This window comes from Pagrus major, chromosome 3 (assembly GCF_040436345.1).
Source record: "Pagrus major chromosome 3, Pma_NU_1.0".
NCBI lineage: Eukaryota > Metazoa > Chordata > Actinopteri > Spariformes > Sparidae > Pagrus > Pagrus major.
Window position 1 is genome coordinate 17,714,704 of NC_133217.1, and position 18,385 is coordinate 17,733,088.

Consider the following 18,385-nt stretch of genomic DNA (forward strand, 5'->3'; position numbering starts at 1 on the left):
CATGAACCAATGCAAAACCAAAACTTTTAACACTTTGGTTTTTGTAGAAATTAAACAACTTTTGAGGGGCTGGTAGCCTGACTGTTTCCCCCTGTCTCCAGTGTGTCTGCTAAACTAAGTGGCTGGCTGTAGCTTCATATTTATTATGAGACTGATATATTTTCAACTGACACTTGGCAAGAAAGTGAATACGCTTATTCCAAAAAAATGTGGAACTATTGACTTTAGGGGTGTGTGCACTGTTTAAAGTGGGATTGTAAAGGGTTTTTCAAAGGGCTGCATGTCCACCAGTGTCTGGTCTGCAGTGTTTCGTGACATTTCAGGATATAGCTCTGAATCAAATCCAGACTGGAGTAAATTGAAAATGGCTTCAATACCAAATCCAGTTTTCATCAAAGATTTCCTCTGTTGTTTGGATCCAAGACTGCAGAACGACCTGTTACATCATCATTTAGCCTGAAGCTGCAGTCAGGACTGAGCCTGAGGTATGGCAATGTGAACCTTCCAGTTTCCTTTGACTCAGTTTTACCTTTGAAGCATGAGAACATGTCAGAGTCTCCAATGGTCCAGGTTTAGACATTGCAGCATCTGCGAGTCCATCCATCCATCCATTATCCGTAACTGCGGTGGGGCTGGAATCGATCTCAGCTGTCATTGAGCAAGTTGTAGGGTACATGCTGGACAAGTCTTCAGTTCATCACAGGGCTGACATGTAGAGACAAACAACCATTCACACTCACATTCACACCTATGGACAATTTAGAGTGACTGATTAACCCACACATGCAAACTCCGCACAGAAAGGCCCTGCCCTCTCGAGCCCAGTGCTAACCACTGCGAGGGCTTTGTTTTAACCTTGATGTACACAACTTTAGTGACAAGTTACTGTGCAGATTGCACACTGCCGAAGTAGCACATTTTAATGAATGTATTTTATCAGCAATCACACAAACAATATACTGATTCTGATAATAAAATGCTGAACATTGGATCTGATAACTGGCCAGGCGACCCCTATACATGCAAATATATATTATTGACTTTTACTTGTACTTTTGATACTTAAGTACACTTAAAGTCAGATTCTTTGAGACTTTTACACAAATACTTTTCGTATGGATAACTATTTTGCTAAAATAATATTTTAGCATGATGCGTTATTTCAATATGCATAACTCAAGTATGATTATTCAAAATACACTCCTTTAGGGCTGAAGTTAGAATTACATAGGTTAACATACAGCTACAGGTTGAGGCATGCAGTTATGATAGGGTGAGAGGGCGCATTATGTCGAAAGAATGTCCTCACAAGTATAGAAGCAGTTTGTGTGGGAGACAGCATGTACCCAGTTGTTTGCATATTTGCGAGTGTGTTTACAGTGAAGGATGACCAGAAGAGGAGGAGGTGGAGCAACACTGCAGATGTGAGCGATCATTCCAGCCCGAGCAGCACATCCCACTGAATAAACATGAGTCACAGCAAGTCTTATCTGAAAGACCGAAACAGAGATTAATAACTCGTATGGCTGCTTTCCAGCCGATGAGAAAAGTGTTTGCAGTAATCAACGGTCCCTCCTGTCCTGGAGGAAATTAGCTCACCGTGTTCTCGACACCAGAAAAACCGTGGTCCACTTACAATTACAAAGACTAAATTTGGCTCGGCCAGTTTTTACTTCAAAAGGGACCTGACAGGGTTAAATTTACACCATATCTGGAAAAACTGGCCCCATTTAAAATATGTAAAGTGCTGATGGTAGCAACAGCATAATGTTAAATTAATGATTCATTTGCACACTCGGCAAATTAAAAGCTGCGTCTAAACAATGAGGTGAGCGATGAGACTGAGATGAGGCTCATTTGAGAATCCTCAGTGGGAATTTGGATTAGTGACATGAAATTAGAGTCCATTTATTGGTCTGCTGTGCAAAAATAAGACCAGAACATGAAACCATTTAATATAGTTTCTGATGCTCAGTCCTGTTGGTTCTGGGTTGGGAGGATCTCTGAGCGGGTTACATCCTCATCACCAGTAGCTATTTCTCTTCACAGATTTAAATATAGACATATGGCCTCTCATACACACTCGTATCTATAGAGCTTGAGGTTTTGACCCCGCCACTCCCTTTCTGTCTGTTAATCGCTGTAACAAATGTTTACACACTTCCTGTTACCAACCACACTCGCTTGCTCAATAATTTCAGTTCCTGCCTCAAGCCTTTTTCAGTTTTTATTGCCCTTATATTCATTAGACGTTTACGTTTTCTACTGTGTTGCATTTCATTCAGTTGGGGTTTTATGATTCATTTATTTTCTTTGAATTTCTGTCTTCAGGTGGATTTGACGACTGTTTCAGAGAGACAGACCTCCTTCGACCCCTTTGTTTTGTTGTGTTTTAATTGTTTTTTGGTTTTCTGTTCAAAAAATCTTGCTCTAAACCGAAATACAATATCAATTAAGGCAGGTTCTGTGTTATTAGCTAATCTTGTAGCCTTTTAAAGGGTAACTCCACCAATTTTACACATTAAAGTGTGTTTACTGGTCCTGGGGAGTACTACTGCATGTGTGAAAAAAAAGAGTATAAAGCCTTTCGTTGCTACAGAGGAAGTTGCATGTAATCTGATAAATTTCCATTGGCTAAATTGCATTATGGGTAATATAGGCACTAGATTTTAAAACAATGCAAATGCATGGGGAGAAAAAAGGTGATATCTCTGGTTCTGCTGCATTGATTTTGAGTGATTTAGTTTTTAAACTGTTTATAATGAGTCCAACAGTGTTATAGGAGTGAGGTGCCAGACCAGTGGACTGCTTTTCAATACATGGCTTTTCAACCCAGAAAACCACAATGCAACTTATCACTGAGTGACATCACTGGAGGCAGTTTATCAGATTACATGCAGCTTCCTCTGGAGCCACGAAAGGCTTTATACTTAAGTATATTACTTTTTTCCACATGTGTAGTAGTACTTCCCAAAACCTGTAAACACACTTTAATGTGTGAAATTGGCGGTGTTGCCCTTTACTGTAGATGGTGCCTATGTTGAAATCTAGTTTTTAATTTGAGTTTACATTCTTTACTGATCCCATTCACAGAAGTTGAAGTCTCACAGCAGCAGAAATGCAAGAACAGATACATGCAAAAGAAAAATGAAAATAATATATGTATTATGAGCATCTGCTGTGCACACAGTGAGAGATGAAAACACCTAAATAATCAGTAACTATAAAGTGTATTGACACAAAATGATCTTAAATAATTGAGGAGGGAAAGTTGCGATAAAAATTAAAAACTTTCCTAAAGTTGTGCAGTTTTTTGCAAACAAGTGTAGTGCTGTAGTAGGTATATTATGTTGGTTTTGTCTGTGGGTGCACAATGAAACTGTAATGTATAGCCTGCTGTGTGCACTGGACTTAATAGGAACTATGGGAGGTAACAGAGAACATACACAATAGACAGGAAGAGAGAGGTGGAGGAGTCAATCTGCCCTGGAGCCCCTAACGTGGTAATACAGCTCTGATCCACCCAAGTCTGTGATCAGGTCGGTACACTTCTTTTGTTTTGTCTTCGGCTGAAACACTTCTTGAACTCGTTCAACCTGTTTCCTATAAGGTGGTATTTTTTTTGCAGCAGGGTTAACATGGTCCATGTCCAGTAACTCTCCAGAATATCCACAGAGGGGCAGTGTTTACTTTCCTAACAATGGTGTTAACAGTCACTTGCTTCATTCAGGCAAGAATAAACATGATCATTTATGTTTTGTAGATAGAGTTAAAGGGTCAAAGCTGTCATATCTCATTTACTGTGATGGTGTTCTTCTATTTATGAATATTGAGAGTTTTTGTCAAACATATGGCCCATTTTTTTTTTAAAAAGTGAGTGAAAATGAGACCAATGATTGGATTAGATTCCTCTACTAGGAGGCCATCAGCCAAAATTTGAGCCCCTGAACCACATTCATTATATTTTGCCCAGAGCCTCAGAAACCAAATCACTTTTTCTATTTTGTAATAATACCCTCTCCTTGGTTTGGTATGTATAAATGACTTAGTTGTAATATTGTTGAACATAAATTTATTCAGGGACATATTCCATTTGGGCAACACATAAACTGAAACTAGGGTTTAAAAATGGATTTTCACACAGGGGTCCCTCTACAGTACAGGGCCTCAGTTTTATGTACACACTGATTTCTCCCTTTTCATTGTAGTTTATGTTCTGCTGCATGGTGCAAATTCCCTATTAAATCTACAGTTTGTCAAATGACCACAAATGAACTGAAGGTCGAGGGCCCCAGGGCCTCTTTGTCTAGTTTGAGAATGCACAAGAGAAACTCTGGGTTACGTTGTGATGACCTCCCTCTCATCTTCACAGATGCAAAATTTGAAGCTTAGTGTACTGTCGGACAGAAAATCAATATCACAATTCCGGCAAATTACACCGAATCGATGGATTGATTTTTCTTTGTGGCAGTTGAATTTGTGTGTGTTTTTAGTTACATGACATTTTACAAGGCTTCATTTGGCTTTAATGATCAGCGCTTCACCTCTTGGGAGCTTTTTAAGTGACATGGTTTACGAAAGTGCCATGTTGCTTTAAAGGGACAGTTCAGCGTAAAATCAAAAGTACATATTTTTTTCTCTCACCCGTAGTGTTTTTATCCATCTAGATTTTTTTGGTGTGAGTTGCCAGGTTTTGGAGATGGATGTCTGCCTTCTCATAAATAAAATTGAGCTAAATGGCACTCAGCTGCTCAAAGTGATGTAAACATTAATGGTGTCCTCCTTGGCTGAGCTGTAGCTTTAGCTAGCTTAGCTGTGCATGTAGCTGCACATCGTGTGCCCCGTGTATGTGACAAATAACTGTGAGCCTAGCTAGTTTAGTTAGCTTAGTTAGCTAGCCTCTAGATGCAGGCTTGCCTCTGCACGGTGATACTGTTGGCAGGTGTAGTTTGATAGAAAGAAAAGAGTTCCTAAATGAAAGTGTTCACAACAAGGTCTGTGGGTTATCTTGAGTCAACAAGTCATGATTTATGGAAAGAAATTTATTTTTGCCACTTTGAGAGCCACAATTCGAGCCATCTAGTTCTGTTATATTCTCGCAAAAAAGGAAGACGTCTCTACGGCTGATATCTCCGAAACTCGGCAGCTCACTCTAAAACAATCTGGACAAATAAATAACACTTCAGGTAAGAGGAAAAATATATAGCTTTGATTTGGGGGTGAAGTGTCCCTTTAAAATGACTACTTGAAGATTAATTTTTCTTTTAATCAGGGCCTTTTTAACCAGTAAAAATTACAACTTTTTCTCTCCACTCTTTCATACAACCTTTCTGATAATTCACATTCTCAAGTGTTTTCAAAAGTGTAGAATTGGACCCTCATTTTTTTTTCTCCCAGCGTACAGTTGACATTTTACTTTTCAAACCTTTGACTGAAAAGGATAACATGTCACCAAGTTACAGTCCCTAAAGCAGCACATCTTCTGGCCTAATTGGGTTGGATGGCTCAGCCAGATATCGAGGTGGCATTTTGCAGGAGAATTCCCTCAGCTCCCCGATGATGAGCCCAGTGTGCCTTCGTTTATCAACGTCTGCCCGCTTTTGCTGAGTAGTTTGTTTTTGCCCTTCGCACAATATATCACCTGTCACATCTAATGGGACCCAGTATGGAGTACACAGGGCCCCGGCAGATCCCTTGGGTTCATCTTTGTTTCCATTTCCACCATCGCCATAGATAACTCCTTCGATAGCCGCAGCCCTCCACCTCCTCTGCCGTGCTGGAGAGCTCTCTTTGTGTGCTGGCATGAAAACAAATAGAGGCTTTTTGCAATAAACTGGAGAGAAGTCCTGTTAAAGTGCTAGTGGAAGGATTGAATTTGGATGATAACAATGGACTTGTGCAATACTGTTACACTAACAAATAACAGTTTCTATCACATAATGACATGAAAGGATGTGGCCCTGTGACAGGGGGAAAGTCTCTGTAAGTCTGTTGTTCGAGGTTGGGTGGATAAAGATAGATTTTAAAATATAATGGGATTGTTTTAATCATAATTGTATTGGTATTTTTAATCACAGTCGGTGTATAAGTTCAGTATTATTGTATCATCATTACCATGATACTGATCATCTCATCATTCTCTAATGTATAGGACTGTTTTAACCCTCTTAAGAGTTACCTGTCTAATAACTTAACCCTATCATTGTCAGTGGATGCCATATTACCCACACTACTGTATAAGTGAGGCTTACATACTTTATATACTGTATATGATAGTCTTGTTCCTTCAAGGTGCAATATGTAAGAATTGACCACATTTCAAATTCATGCTCAGAACAAATGGGGGGCAGCTTAGCACCAGAGTAACCACTAACTGCTGCTAACTGAAGCTGAAATTAACTACTTTGCTGTGCAGCTAGCAGCCCGGACTGGAAGTTTGGAAAGCCGGGGAAGTGTTGGTGTTTGCATCCCTAGCACTGGAGCTTTGGACTGGGGTAGAGCGGGGCTAGCTGATTAGCATTCTAACTTCAGTAGATACAGTATCTCTGTAACACAGTACATAGATATCATTAGTCAAAAAAATGTTAGTTTTTTACTTTCTGTTGACAATTTACTAAAATTCTTGCATTGCACCTTTAAGAGCAGGATAAGCTAAAATGCTGTGCTGTGACCCATCTTTACATATTGTCACGTGTGCTTTAAGAAGTGCAGGAAAGTAATAACTTGTGCTTAATTTTAGTATTTCACTACAATTCAAATATTGGCAAATATTGAACTTTTTAGTCCACTATTTGTTTGATAATTTTAGTTATTGGTTACTTTGAAGATTTAGTTTAATATGACAAAATATAATTTAAAAAAAACAGTGTAATATTATAGATTTAGATAAGACTTATGATCCCTGATGGCAAATTCACAAACTACCCAGCAGATGAACTTTATAAGTAGTTGGAACACCATTACAAGCTTCAACATTACTTTGATGAACACATTAATGCGTCAATACTTGTAATAGAGTAATATAACATGCATTATCCTGAAATATGCCACTCTGCAAGAGTACATGTACTTTTAGTTCAAGATCTGAGTACATCTCCCACCTCTGACATGACGTGGAATCGTATCTGGCTCTCACATGGGAATCTGCACTTCCAGTGGTTTCATCTGGGACTTTGCTTCACTTTGTCTCTTCAAGGAATGGTTATGGTCCTGCAAGGTCTACATAATAGATTTTGATAGGATATCTGGAATTAAGTACAGGACAGTGGACTACACACTATAGATGGAACAATTAGTACAAGCTTTAAATGTTGGCATGTATTTTTTTTAAGAATATTCCACAGTAAACGTGTTTTGAATATCAAATATTTACCCCTGCAGCTTGAAGAGCAGACGGAAAGGTTTATGAGTTGTTCCTTCACAGATGATGGCAGTTAAAGTCACTTACAATGGATTGCAACAGTAAATCTGTTTTGCAGCAAAACAACAGTTTCCAAATGTCAGATGAAACTTATCAGATAACTTCTGCTGAATAATTCATATATTTTGCTCTTTATCTGTCTTTCCACAATCACAAGACTCTCACAATTTTTGCCACAATATTGCTGAGATCACAACTTGAGCTTTGTTTATGACTTACAAACAACATTAAGGTTCAATATACCCAAACTGCACAGAATGTGAAGATGGAATTGCAGTAACTTTGCATTCAGGATTCAATAAGAAGATAGAAAATGTTTTTTGACCAAAAAAAGTGGGCATTCAGACCAAAAACAGCCCTGCATTCAAAAACAATTATGAGGATATGGTGTGTGTTGCCTCAGGTATCAGTGAGGTCATAAAATATGATCCAGGAGGTCCAGTTTGAGAAATATATATCCATGAGATTTGAAGCATCTTGTGACCCCTCAGCTTTATCTTGCTACCCTTTTGGGGTCCCTTACTCCCAGAATGGGAACCACTGCAACTCAATTTTATTCAGTAAGATAAAATGTTTCTTTATTTTATAGTTTTATGGTTGTTCTGGAATTGTGTGATATATTCATATATCATCAGTTATCAGTTTAAACATTTGAATGTTTTTTGATTGCCTTTTATTCTAGTGTTAGAATAATAGGTAGCAATTTAAGATAAAATGGACTACAGAATAATTTCATGGGTGTGTAGGTGTAGGCCTATATGTTGCATGTATGGATTACTATAGGCCTGTATGTTATTGTAGTTTTTTTTTATCCTATTCAGTTCAAAATGTATCTGCATATATGTTCTGTGTACCACAACTTTCATTACATTGTGCAACCCTCTGTTGCATATAGACACATGTACTACCTTGATACCCTTGATATATTATTTATTAACTATATATTAACTAACTAGATTAGTTACTTAGGAGAAAGGTAGTTAAAATGAATAACAATTGACGTGCTTGAAGTGTGAAAAATAGATTTACTCTGATGGCTGAGGGTTAACCTGAATAGCTGGCTTGTTAGACTAAAGTTTTACTTGACTGATTTCCTCCTCTGGTGGCTCGTACAGATCCCGGAAGCAACTATTGCTGCCAAGACAGACATCTGTGTCAAGCTAGCTTCAGTAAGAGAAGGAGCTGGGACCGTACCTGTCAAAGTAAAAGCTACAGTAAACTACCATATAATATACTGCTAGCATACGTATCACGCCAGTCTATATTTTTCTGCTATGATTTCCCCAACATATCAAGATAATATCGAGAATGTATATGACGGCATGTATCCCTACATGTGGCGAGATTCATTACCAAACGGACACACGTCAATTTTATTTTGAAACTAAAGTAGCCACATTTCCGGATTGCCCCCGTGCGTTCGGCTGGCTTGACGCAAATGTGAGTGGGACAAATGAAGTTCATTTTCCACAGCTGGTGATGGCGGATGTTGTTGATAAAGACACCATGAAGAATTACCACATAGCGTCTGAGAAAATTAACCCGGAGACCAGTCGTTATCCCTACTGTATTGTGTGGACACCTATCCCCGTGTTATCGTGAGTTATCGCCGACCACTGTGCAGGTCCTGTTTTGATAAAACCTCGGGACGAAGTGACAGCTTTATTAGCTTAGCTAGCTAGCTGACGTACAATACCATCCTGTTGCTGTTGTTTCCCTTTCATAAATCAGTTTTATTACTGTTGCCTCGCTTTTTGTAAGAGGCAGACAGATATAGATTATAAAGTATAGCAGATATGTAATGTGGTGTATTTATGATTAGGCGACAACTAGAAAGCAAATTAACAGCACGTACTGTTCATGAAAACCCAAACAAAACAACACAACGGTTTTAGATGCTAAAAATCGGAAAGCTAAAGTTTACAGTGCTTAAAGTCAGTCTTCATAAGTGCAGTTTTGTTTTGGTGTTAAAAGTTGTACAATGTTCTTATTATAGTAATGCCAATATACTATATGTTTTCATATGATTTATAACAGTTTTTAATTAGCTAGTTATTGTAATCATACAGATCATTTTATGTTGAGTGATATTCATAGAAAAATAGTTGTGTGAATAGTGTGTGTGTGTGTGTGTGTGTGTGTGTGATATAAGTGTTAGGGGTGGAACAATTATAGCCACAACCATTGATAAAGTGATGATTAAGTACTATATCTAACAAAAGCAAAAAAGCATGACTGTAATTCCCTCTTAATTACAACTCAGTTATGGTACACATGTAACTGAGCCCTACCTCCACACTGACCTCGTCTGCCCGGTGTGTGTGTGGACTGTGTGGTCAGATGAGGTTATGCCCAGTAATATTTGGTCATGTGTCAATCCTTCTGAGATGTATCGGGCATATACTACTTCTATGTTATAATAATAACAATGCATGTGTTCTTTTTTCAGATGGCTGCTGCCATTTATCGGCCACATGGGAATCTGCACTTCCACTGGTATCATCCGGGACTTTGCTGGGCCTTACTTTGTCTCAGTGAGTAAAGGCTATGGTCCTGTAAGGTCTACATAAGTAGGATTTGAGAGGATATTATAACCTGTATGTGAAATTAAGTACAGTGCGGTGGTCTACACCAGCACAATGGATGTCAAGAAAGTCTATAAGAAGGAGCTTAAAGCGTTGACATGTACTTTTAGAGAATATTCCACTGTAAACACATGTTTCGAGTGTAACATATTTACCCCTGCAGCTTGAAGGCACACTGAAGAGTTCACAACATGATCTATCACAGGTGATTGCTATTGAAGTCACTTACAATGGATTCAAAGTTCAAAAGTTCAAAGTCGACTTTATTGTCAAAACTGCAATATGTACAAGACATACAGAGAATTGAAATTGTGTTTCCCTCTATCCAGACAGAAATAAGAAATATAAGAATATAAAATAAAATAGAAATATAGATCTAAAAATAAAAATAAAAATAAAATATGTACAGCTAAGAGACATTCGACATTCCATTGGTGAATCTGTTTTACAGCAAAACAAAAGTTTCCAAATGTCAGATGAAACTTATCAAAGCACTCCTGCTGAATAATGCACTTCTTTGTCCTCCATCTGTATTTTCAGTTTGTTTTAAACTTAAAATATGGCTAAATACACAACTCAGGTTTAGTTATTAGATGCCTGCAGCCAATGTAACTAAGTGTAGTTGTGTCAACAATTTCATAAACAATAGACACAACATGTACAGTATGCGTAGAGGTGTACTATTGTTGCCGTCAGGATTCAATAAGCAGTAAAAAAAAAAAAAAAAAACTCTTTTTGTACTAATAAGTGGGCATTCAGACCAAAATCCACCTTGCATTAAAAAAAAAAATGCAGCACTGTCTTGCTTAGTGTGTGTTGCTTCAGGTACCAGAGGAATAATGAAATATGATCCAGGAATACCAGTTTGAGAAAAGGGTAAATGACCTAGCGGAGTATGAATAACGATTTTACTCTCTGGATGGCTGCAAACATTTTATCTCTCCTCAAACTGTTAATGCGGTAAAGAGCAGAAATATGTTCATGTTATAGTAAAACTGCAAAGAAAATACACTTGTGTGTATTCATGAATTTGATTGGCTATCACCAGATGATGTCATGTTGTGTTCTGGCAAAAGTTGAGCCAGGTTGTGTTGTGTTGCTGGAGCCCCCTGCATCAGCACCCTTGCTGTAACATGGCAGTGATCAGATTCACGTGAATGAGAGGGCAACATTTTTCCGCATAGTTTTCTATTGAAAACAGCACAAACACGATATATGTATTACCACATTAACTTTTGTCAATATATACTTACTTTGGTGCAGCAACAGATTTCAAACAAGTTGAAAGGGGTCAACAAAAGACTGTGAAAGTTGTGGAATGTTCCATAAACACAGGTCATTTCACAGATAAACAGGTTAATTGGAAAAACGGGTGATAGTATCATGATTTGGAACAAATGTGGTGAGGTTGATCATTTTGGAAACACATGATTGTATAAAGATATTACTACATGGGCTCAGGAACACTTCAGGAAACTGTAAGTTTGCAACTGATTGCATTCCGTTTTTATTCACGTTTTTAAACAGCGTCTCTACTTTTTTGGAATCAGGGTTGTAGAAATGGCTCACAATACCATACTGAACAACAATATTTCGTTTGACCTAGACACAATAATTAATTGACTCATATTCTCAGGTGAAAGATGGAAAAGCAAACATAGTCGTTGTGGTTTCTTCTGCAAGAACACAGCTGTTACACAGAACTTTGAAGTCTATCCAATTTGAAAGCAACAACATACAACCACGGAGTGAAGCAAGATCCCTAAAATCTTCTTGTATAAGACCCAAATGTGATACACCCCAAACTTTGACAGACCACATCCATGTTATCGTGCCAACCTTCCAGTGCAAAACTACATATTTTAACAATTTCTTACATACAGAGATTTTAAAGTCAAGTCTTTCAAAAACATTAGATTATCAACACATGACTAAACCTGCTGATGCAGATGCTTACATAAGGGGCTCCTCTGTAATGTGTTTTCAAAGCTGGTTTGTTATGGTGGAAAAATAGGACCAGATCATCCAGATAGTGATGCTGCATCATGAAGCTTCCCAGTTTGAACTTGAACTCATTTAGATGTTGCACACAAACAAAGTTAATGGTGAATACAGAAAAACAGGATGTGAGGCACATTTCCTAAATTCCACCATCTAAACCATCTAAATGATATACTCTAGTTTCCAAAGAACTGAAAGTGTGTCAGTGTACATGTGACTGTTTATCACATCATGATACACGGTTTGTTTTTGAGTTTGAAAAGCTTTTCTCTTTTGTTGCAGGAAGACAACATGGCTTTTGGAAGACCAACAAAGTCAGTAAATGAAAACAATATATTGAACATGTTGCTACAGAGAAATAATGAGAACCAAACATGTTTCCTCACATCTGTGCTGCACAACAATCCAGTTTGTTTTTCTCTTTGATTGAAGGTACTGGATGCTCGACGTCAGCAAAGTCTACGCTAGTGGCTCCAATGCGTGGGACACAGCAGTCCACGATGCTTCAGAGGAGTATAAACACAGGATGGTAATTAAGTGGTCATGGAGACTTGATTTTTTATTGACTTTACAAATGTGAAAACACCAGTCATGATTTGTCCTCTTTGTTTTCTCTGAAGCACAACCTCTGCTGTGACAACTGTCACTCACATGTCGCCATGGCTCTGAATCTGATGCGATATGAAAACAGCACCTCGTGGAACATGGTCAACCTCTGCCTCCTCGCTCTGATCCATGGAAAACATGTCAGGTAAGAAGGGCTAACACGCCTAGTTGTTGGAAATACTGTTTGTGGACAGGGAATGAAATGACTGTCCAACTACGGTAAAGATGGTTGAGTTGTTGGGATTCCACTGGCATTACACTGTTGATTTAAAGTGTGTGAAAATATAAATATGTTGCAAGCCACTTCAGCTGTTTTCAATAGACAATTTTGGTATTGCTGCCAAAACAGTCACGACCACACAAATCAATCACCATTCTTTATGAGCAAAATAAAAACAGCCACAGCAACAAAACAACAGCACAGATGTAAAAGATTAAATTAACAATTACTTAAAACAATAGATTACAGCTTCAGATCTCTACAAGTGTGTGAGGCCCAAGGCTGGATTTGACATGAAAGGGATCATTTTGAAAAGGTCTGCCTTTTCATAGAGAAACAAAACCACAGCACAGTCACAGGGAGTCTACAGTCCAGGCAGAAACTGTTAGGGCAGTGATATGTTTATTGTTGTGGCTCTAATCTAGCCCAGTGGATATGACATGAAATGCTGACTAATAACTACGAGGTTAAAGTGCTAACGGGTGTTCACACCCATAGTAGCAAACAGTGTAGGAATAGTCAAATTCTTGGGCAGTTCAGCTGGAAATGATCTTTTAACACAATCAGATATGTTTATATCAACTCTAAAAAAAACAAATAAAACATGATTTGGCGATTTTTATTCCTAAACTCTTTAAGAGTTGTGGTTCAGTTTTTGTGGAAAACAGCTGGTAGCAGCATGAGAGTCAATGTCGTGCTTCTTCCTAAGGTGCCCGGTCAGGTTTGTCGTGTTTTCTGAGTATTTTATCTCGTACTGGCATTGTTTGCATATGGCATGTGTTACCTGTCTTTCCTCCAAAATCTAAAATTCTTCCACACTGCTGATTTATTCCCGAGAGGGGAGTAAATTTCCTTATTGCCTTTCTCTTGGCTGCTTGCCATTATCTGCCTGCTACTAACACTGCTGGAATGTTTAGGAAGGAGGTGTGCCTGGATGGAAACACAGACGTGCCATAGAAATTTCAAAATAAAGGCACATGTTAAAACTGATGATATAGATTGATCCTTTTACTTTGTATGAATGATATTGGAGCATTGAATCGATCCATCAATTCACCTGCTGTAGCCTCTGAATCAAACAAGAAATGAGGATGGCTGCTTTACAGGCTTGGCAGAGCATCACCAGGAAAGTGCCTGCTCATCAAATCGACACCATCAACTTAATGCCAAGAGTCAGTACTTCAAAGTTGAAGTCATTGTTTGATTTCAAATCCACTGTGCAGTCAACCCAATGATAAAGGTGTCAGTAATACAACAGTCAGTAATGAGGACAACCACATCATTCACCTGCTCATTTTTAAGAAAAGATTATTCATTGTAAATAACACAATTGCAACAGTAGTTGTAAAAGAAATGTAGCAGCAAAATCAGGTATTGCAGGAATAAGCTACTCCAGTTACTGTGGTATTCAGACAGGTAGGAAAGTAAGACCGTCATTGCCTTTAGGCTAGTGCAGTAAATACTAGAAGCAATGCAGTTATCCTGGACGACAGTAAGTTTTTTTTTTTAATAATGTTTTGACATTTTGGCATTGGCACAGAAAATTGCTAATATGCAATATCTTCTGTCCAAAAAAATCGGATACGTTTTTGCCTGACAGGCCCAAAGTAGTGCCTGCTCTATAATCTACAGCTGCTCTCTTCAAAGCCACTGTAAGAAGTAGGGCTGAAGCTTGTGAATGAGGTTTCTCACTGGGATCCCAGGGGCTCGGGCATGATTTCACTGGTATGCCTTGAACCTGTTGTGTCTCAGGACACGAGAGAGAGAGGCCTGATTCTTGGGAGTTTATATAGGACATTCCTCCAGAATGTTATTAGATGCTGCATCCTGCTCGCTCTGTAGTGATTGCTTGAAATTAAGTTGATGAGACAAGACAATTGAAGTTGAAACAGTCACTCCCCTCTGTAGCCACTTTGGTGTACAATGACAACTATATCAGCAAAATGGCTGTCTTTTTTTTTTTTTAGTAGTTGTTTTTGTCATCTTGAATTCAAATAAACCCAAAAATATACCCAAACTGCTAAAATGCTGAAGAGCTACAAGCAGAAGTTTTATAGAGGAGAGAAGAGCAGCAACATGAAAGGATATTTTCTAAGAGCTGTGTAAAGTTAACAAACCACGCATGCAGTTTGTTGAATCACAAGTCATGCCATAAGTTTGGACCAGGAGTCAGTAACCCAGTAGCTCATCTGTCAGTGTCGTCACACATTTATGCACTGGGAAGCTTGGTTTTTGACCACATTCTATGTCTGGTTTGTTGTACAGACCACTGGTGATTTAGATGACGTGGCTCTCCTTTTATTCAGCTACTCCTTTCACTTCTCAGCAGGGGCAAATTGGGTTCTAACATGACAAAGTTACATCGGTACATATTGTCTATACTGAAATGGCTGTTGCCATGGTTACAGCAAGTGCAAGGTTATTGACAATCGGTGCTATGTCTTCAGCAGGACATTATCAGGACAGATGGAGGGGGAAATCAAACAAAAATTACATTAGATCTCTGTTTCTTTTGTGCTCTTCTCCTCACCTACATTTTTCTCTCCTCTCTGGCTGATCCAGCTGTGCAGGCTTTCTGAAGACCTGGCTGCCTTTCCTGATGCTGATGGGCATCATCCTCACAGTGGCCCTGACCCTCAACCTGCGATGACCTGGGAGGCAGGTTGAGGACACAGTGGAACCCCTGCAGGTCGGACGTGGGGTTGACCTTTTAGACAACAAGGGGTGCATCACATGGTGTCGAGCAAAACGTTACAGAGGAGATAGTGACTTTCCTCCTCCAAGAGGAGATTGTTGAACAGGGATGTCCAACACATGTACACCAACACGCGCTTGGTTTGTGGAGAGCAGGCAGCCGGCAACCGGCAGTGCTCCAGTGGTGAAGCCGGAATGGCCTAGGGACGTAAATTCATTTATATTCAGCCATTTGTTTAGAGAGAAGTGACTGAACACACCACCACCACAACTATCAGACAAACACACTAATGGATTATGATTATTGAAAGCCTAACAGCAGGTTTGAGCCTTGGCCACCTGTGAAGTGTACAAGTTGTGTAGCTGTATTAATAGTTGAATAGAGGTGCGTACATTGTTGAATTCTTGGAGGAAAACACATCCATGCCTTGCTTTCAGATTTTGATGACCTTACTTTGTAATGGATCGGGAGTGTAATCCCATGTTCCTGTGCTTCCAGAATGCCATTTTTATACCGGGGAGCACAGGCATGTTAATTCAATTAGATGCCTTTCTAGGGAATTTATTGCATTTCATGCTTGGTCTAATGTAGCTCTTCTACAGGACTGCAACTTAAACTAAATACGCCAGAGCAGTTTGTATTTTTGTGCATTTTCTTACTTGTATTCAGCCTAACTTCATAGGATATCAAAAAGTCTGCATCTTCTACAAAGAAATATTTTCTCAGAGATAAGTTGTACATGCATTACACGAATCACCTCATGGTACTACTTTAATAGGTTTACGATCAATGTTTTCATACCTTTAACTATAGATCATCAGTGCAACGATTGTAGCAAACTCAATGAATGTGGCTGTGGGAAATACTAATAGTAAAGCTCCTTTTGGTTTTCTATGCTTGTGCCAAATGGAGGAGAATGGGAGACCAACTCAAACTGTGTCCTTAAATATCTAACTTGTTCTTTAGCGGAGCAGCGAATGAAAAGCCTGCTGACGTAAGAGTTATAAAACCTTGTTGTTCAGCCTGAGAGCTGCTTTGCTTTTCATTACTAATTTTGACTTTATGGAAAAATGCAAGAGTCAGTGCCTAAAAAAAATGACCTCACAGATTCCGTAAATGTTATATCTTCAGTTTGTAGTTATTTTTGACGCCTTTTTAAAAACACGTTAATTCCACATGATGGTTGGCACTCGAAATCCGTTGCCATGGCTGTCGTGAGTAAATTCAAATCCCCTCATTGTTTGCAATCAAACAGAAAAAAGTGTTGAGCCGTCTCTTTGTCCGCAGTGCTGCCAGAAGCAGCAGGTAGCCGGGATCCTCAGGTTTTTCACACTCACCGACCCCTGCTGAATATCCCCACTTTACCCACAGCGCCTGGCCAGCGTCGCTCCTGCTGTTTTCCACGTCTGCAGATCAGATTCGAAGGTCATTGTGAAATGTCAACGCTGTTCCACAAAGCTTTGATATAAGCTGGCCAACATCCTGCAATAATCCAAAGTAGATGTCATTTAAGTGTTTAAAAAAAGTGAAAATCAGTTTTATTTTGCGTTTGAAGGTTTAACAGTAGGGCTAACACATTGCCAGTTTTCGAGACTTAGCTCTCCTCATTGAGCTTCTGTTCGAAGCAGATATTCTGTGGCCTCTTGTGTGTATTTCACCCATGTTGCCTGTAAATATTTGAACACACATTATACTCTTCACCAGGTGCTCTTTATATAATTTGCGAACTTGATCGCTCACTCTACAGATTAAGCGTCTGAATAATTTACAGTGTAATTTTTGTTCTCTTTCCTCCACTTCTGCATATCATCTCTGCTCAATAATGAAGCAGAATTGTGCCTGAGTGTGTGCGTGTGCGTGCATGTGCGTGTGTGTGTGTGTGTGAGCGGTGTGAGAGAGAGAGAGCGAGCGCATGTGATTGCATGCCAGCATGTGTGTACTGCATGCATGCAAGAATATGAGCATTTGAGAGTCATGACCCATACTGTGGCTTCTTGATTAATAATCAGCTGCATTTCATAGCAGCCAACTGATTGATTTCTGTATTTATTACTCCATATCTTCCTCCTATTCTCTTTCAAATTGAATGTGATTGCTGGTAATCCTTAGCAAGAATAAATAATAAATTAGATTCTAACAGGCCTGCTTAAGCTCATGTTGACTTGACGATGTAGCCTGTACTGTACCGTGTGTAGCTACAGATTCTGTAGAGTAGAGCTGCAGTCATATTCTTAAGAGGAAATGGAAAGAAATTAAGAATCTGCCCTCAGTTTGAACAGGGAATACTATTTAAAAACATTTTGTTACGGCAATATTTTAAAGGGGCAATTTGTAAGATATGGCCAGAATTTAAAAAATAAACAATTATCAACAGGAGTGTGATGAAGCTACAGTGTTGATGTTTTGTCAAAGATGTCTCTGTACTATTTTGAAGGGATGAAGTTAGCATGCTAACCAGCTAGTCCTGGCTCATCCTGTCTCCTAATATTTCTTTGTACTGCGAGAGGCCCCCATAGCTTCAGCTGGGAGAAGTAAAAGCAGCAAGTTTGCTGTCACTAAGTAAACAAAGTAAACTCACAAATGTCAAGAAAGGAAATATTTTTACACCTGTTTTCTTTACTAAATAAAAAATACAACCTACTGAATTCAATTTTTTTTTTTTAGCCAACGGAGTCTAGCTTAATTGCCTTGTTGATGCATCTTAAACACACTTTATTCACTCAACATGAACAAAATAAATCTCACCAATCTTGGTTTGTCCTCATACAATCACCTCTGGTTTGGTCAAAATAAATTCACAGAGTAAAATGTGAAATTATTCTAGCTCTACAGGCCGTTTTCACCTGCCGCTGATGCCC

At 38.9% G+C, this 18,385-nt stretch overlaps 1 protein-coding gene across 1 annotated transcript; it reads left to right on the forward strand.

The window, feature by feature from the left end:
* Positions 1-8,870: 8,870 nt before the first annotated feature.
* Positions 8,871-18,172, forward strand: tmem222b (transmembrane protein 222b). The gene is made up of 6 exons (XM_073463274.1): positions 8,871-9,018; positions 9,870-9,954; positions 12,289-12,320; positions 12,439-12,535; positions 12,627-12,757; positions 15,395-18,172. The coding sequence occupies exons 1-6, from the start codon at positions 8,900-8,902 to the stop codon at positions 15,480-15,482; spliced, it is 552 nt and encodes a 183-aa protein (XP_073319375.1). The 5' UTR covers positions 8,871-8,899; the 3' UTR covers positions 15,483-18,172.
* Positions 18,173-18,385: the final 213 nt, after the last annotated feature.

Coding starts and splice junctions, on each gene's coding strand:
- tmem222b (XM_073463274.1), top strand. CDS start 8,900: ATGGCGGATGTTGTTGATAAAGACACCATGAAGAATTACCACATAGCG. Junction 9,019..9,869: donor ACACCTATCCCCGTGTTATC/GTGAGTTATCGC, acceptor TTCTTTTTTCAG/ATGGCTGCTGCCATTTATCG. Junction 9,955..12,288: donor CTGGGCCTTACTTTGTCTCA/GTGAGTAAAGGC, acceptor CTTTTGTTGCAG/GAAGACAACATGGCTTTTGG.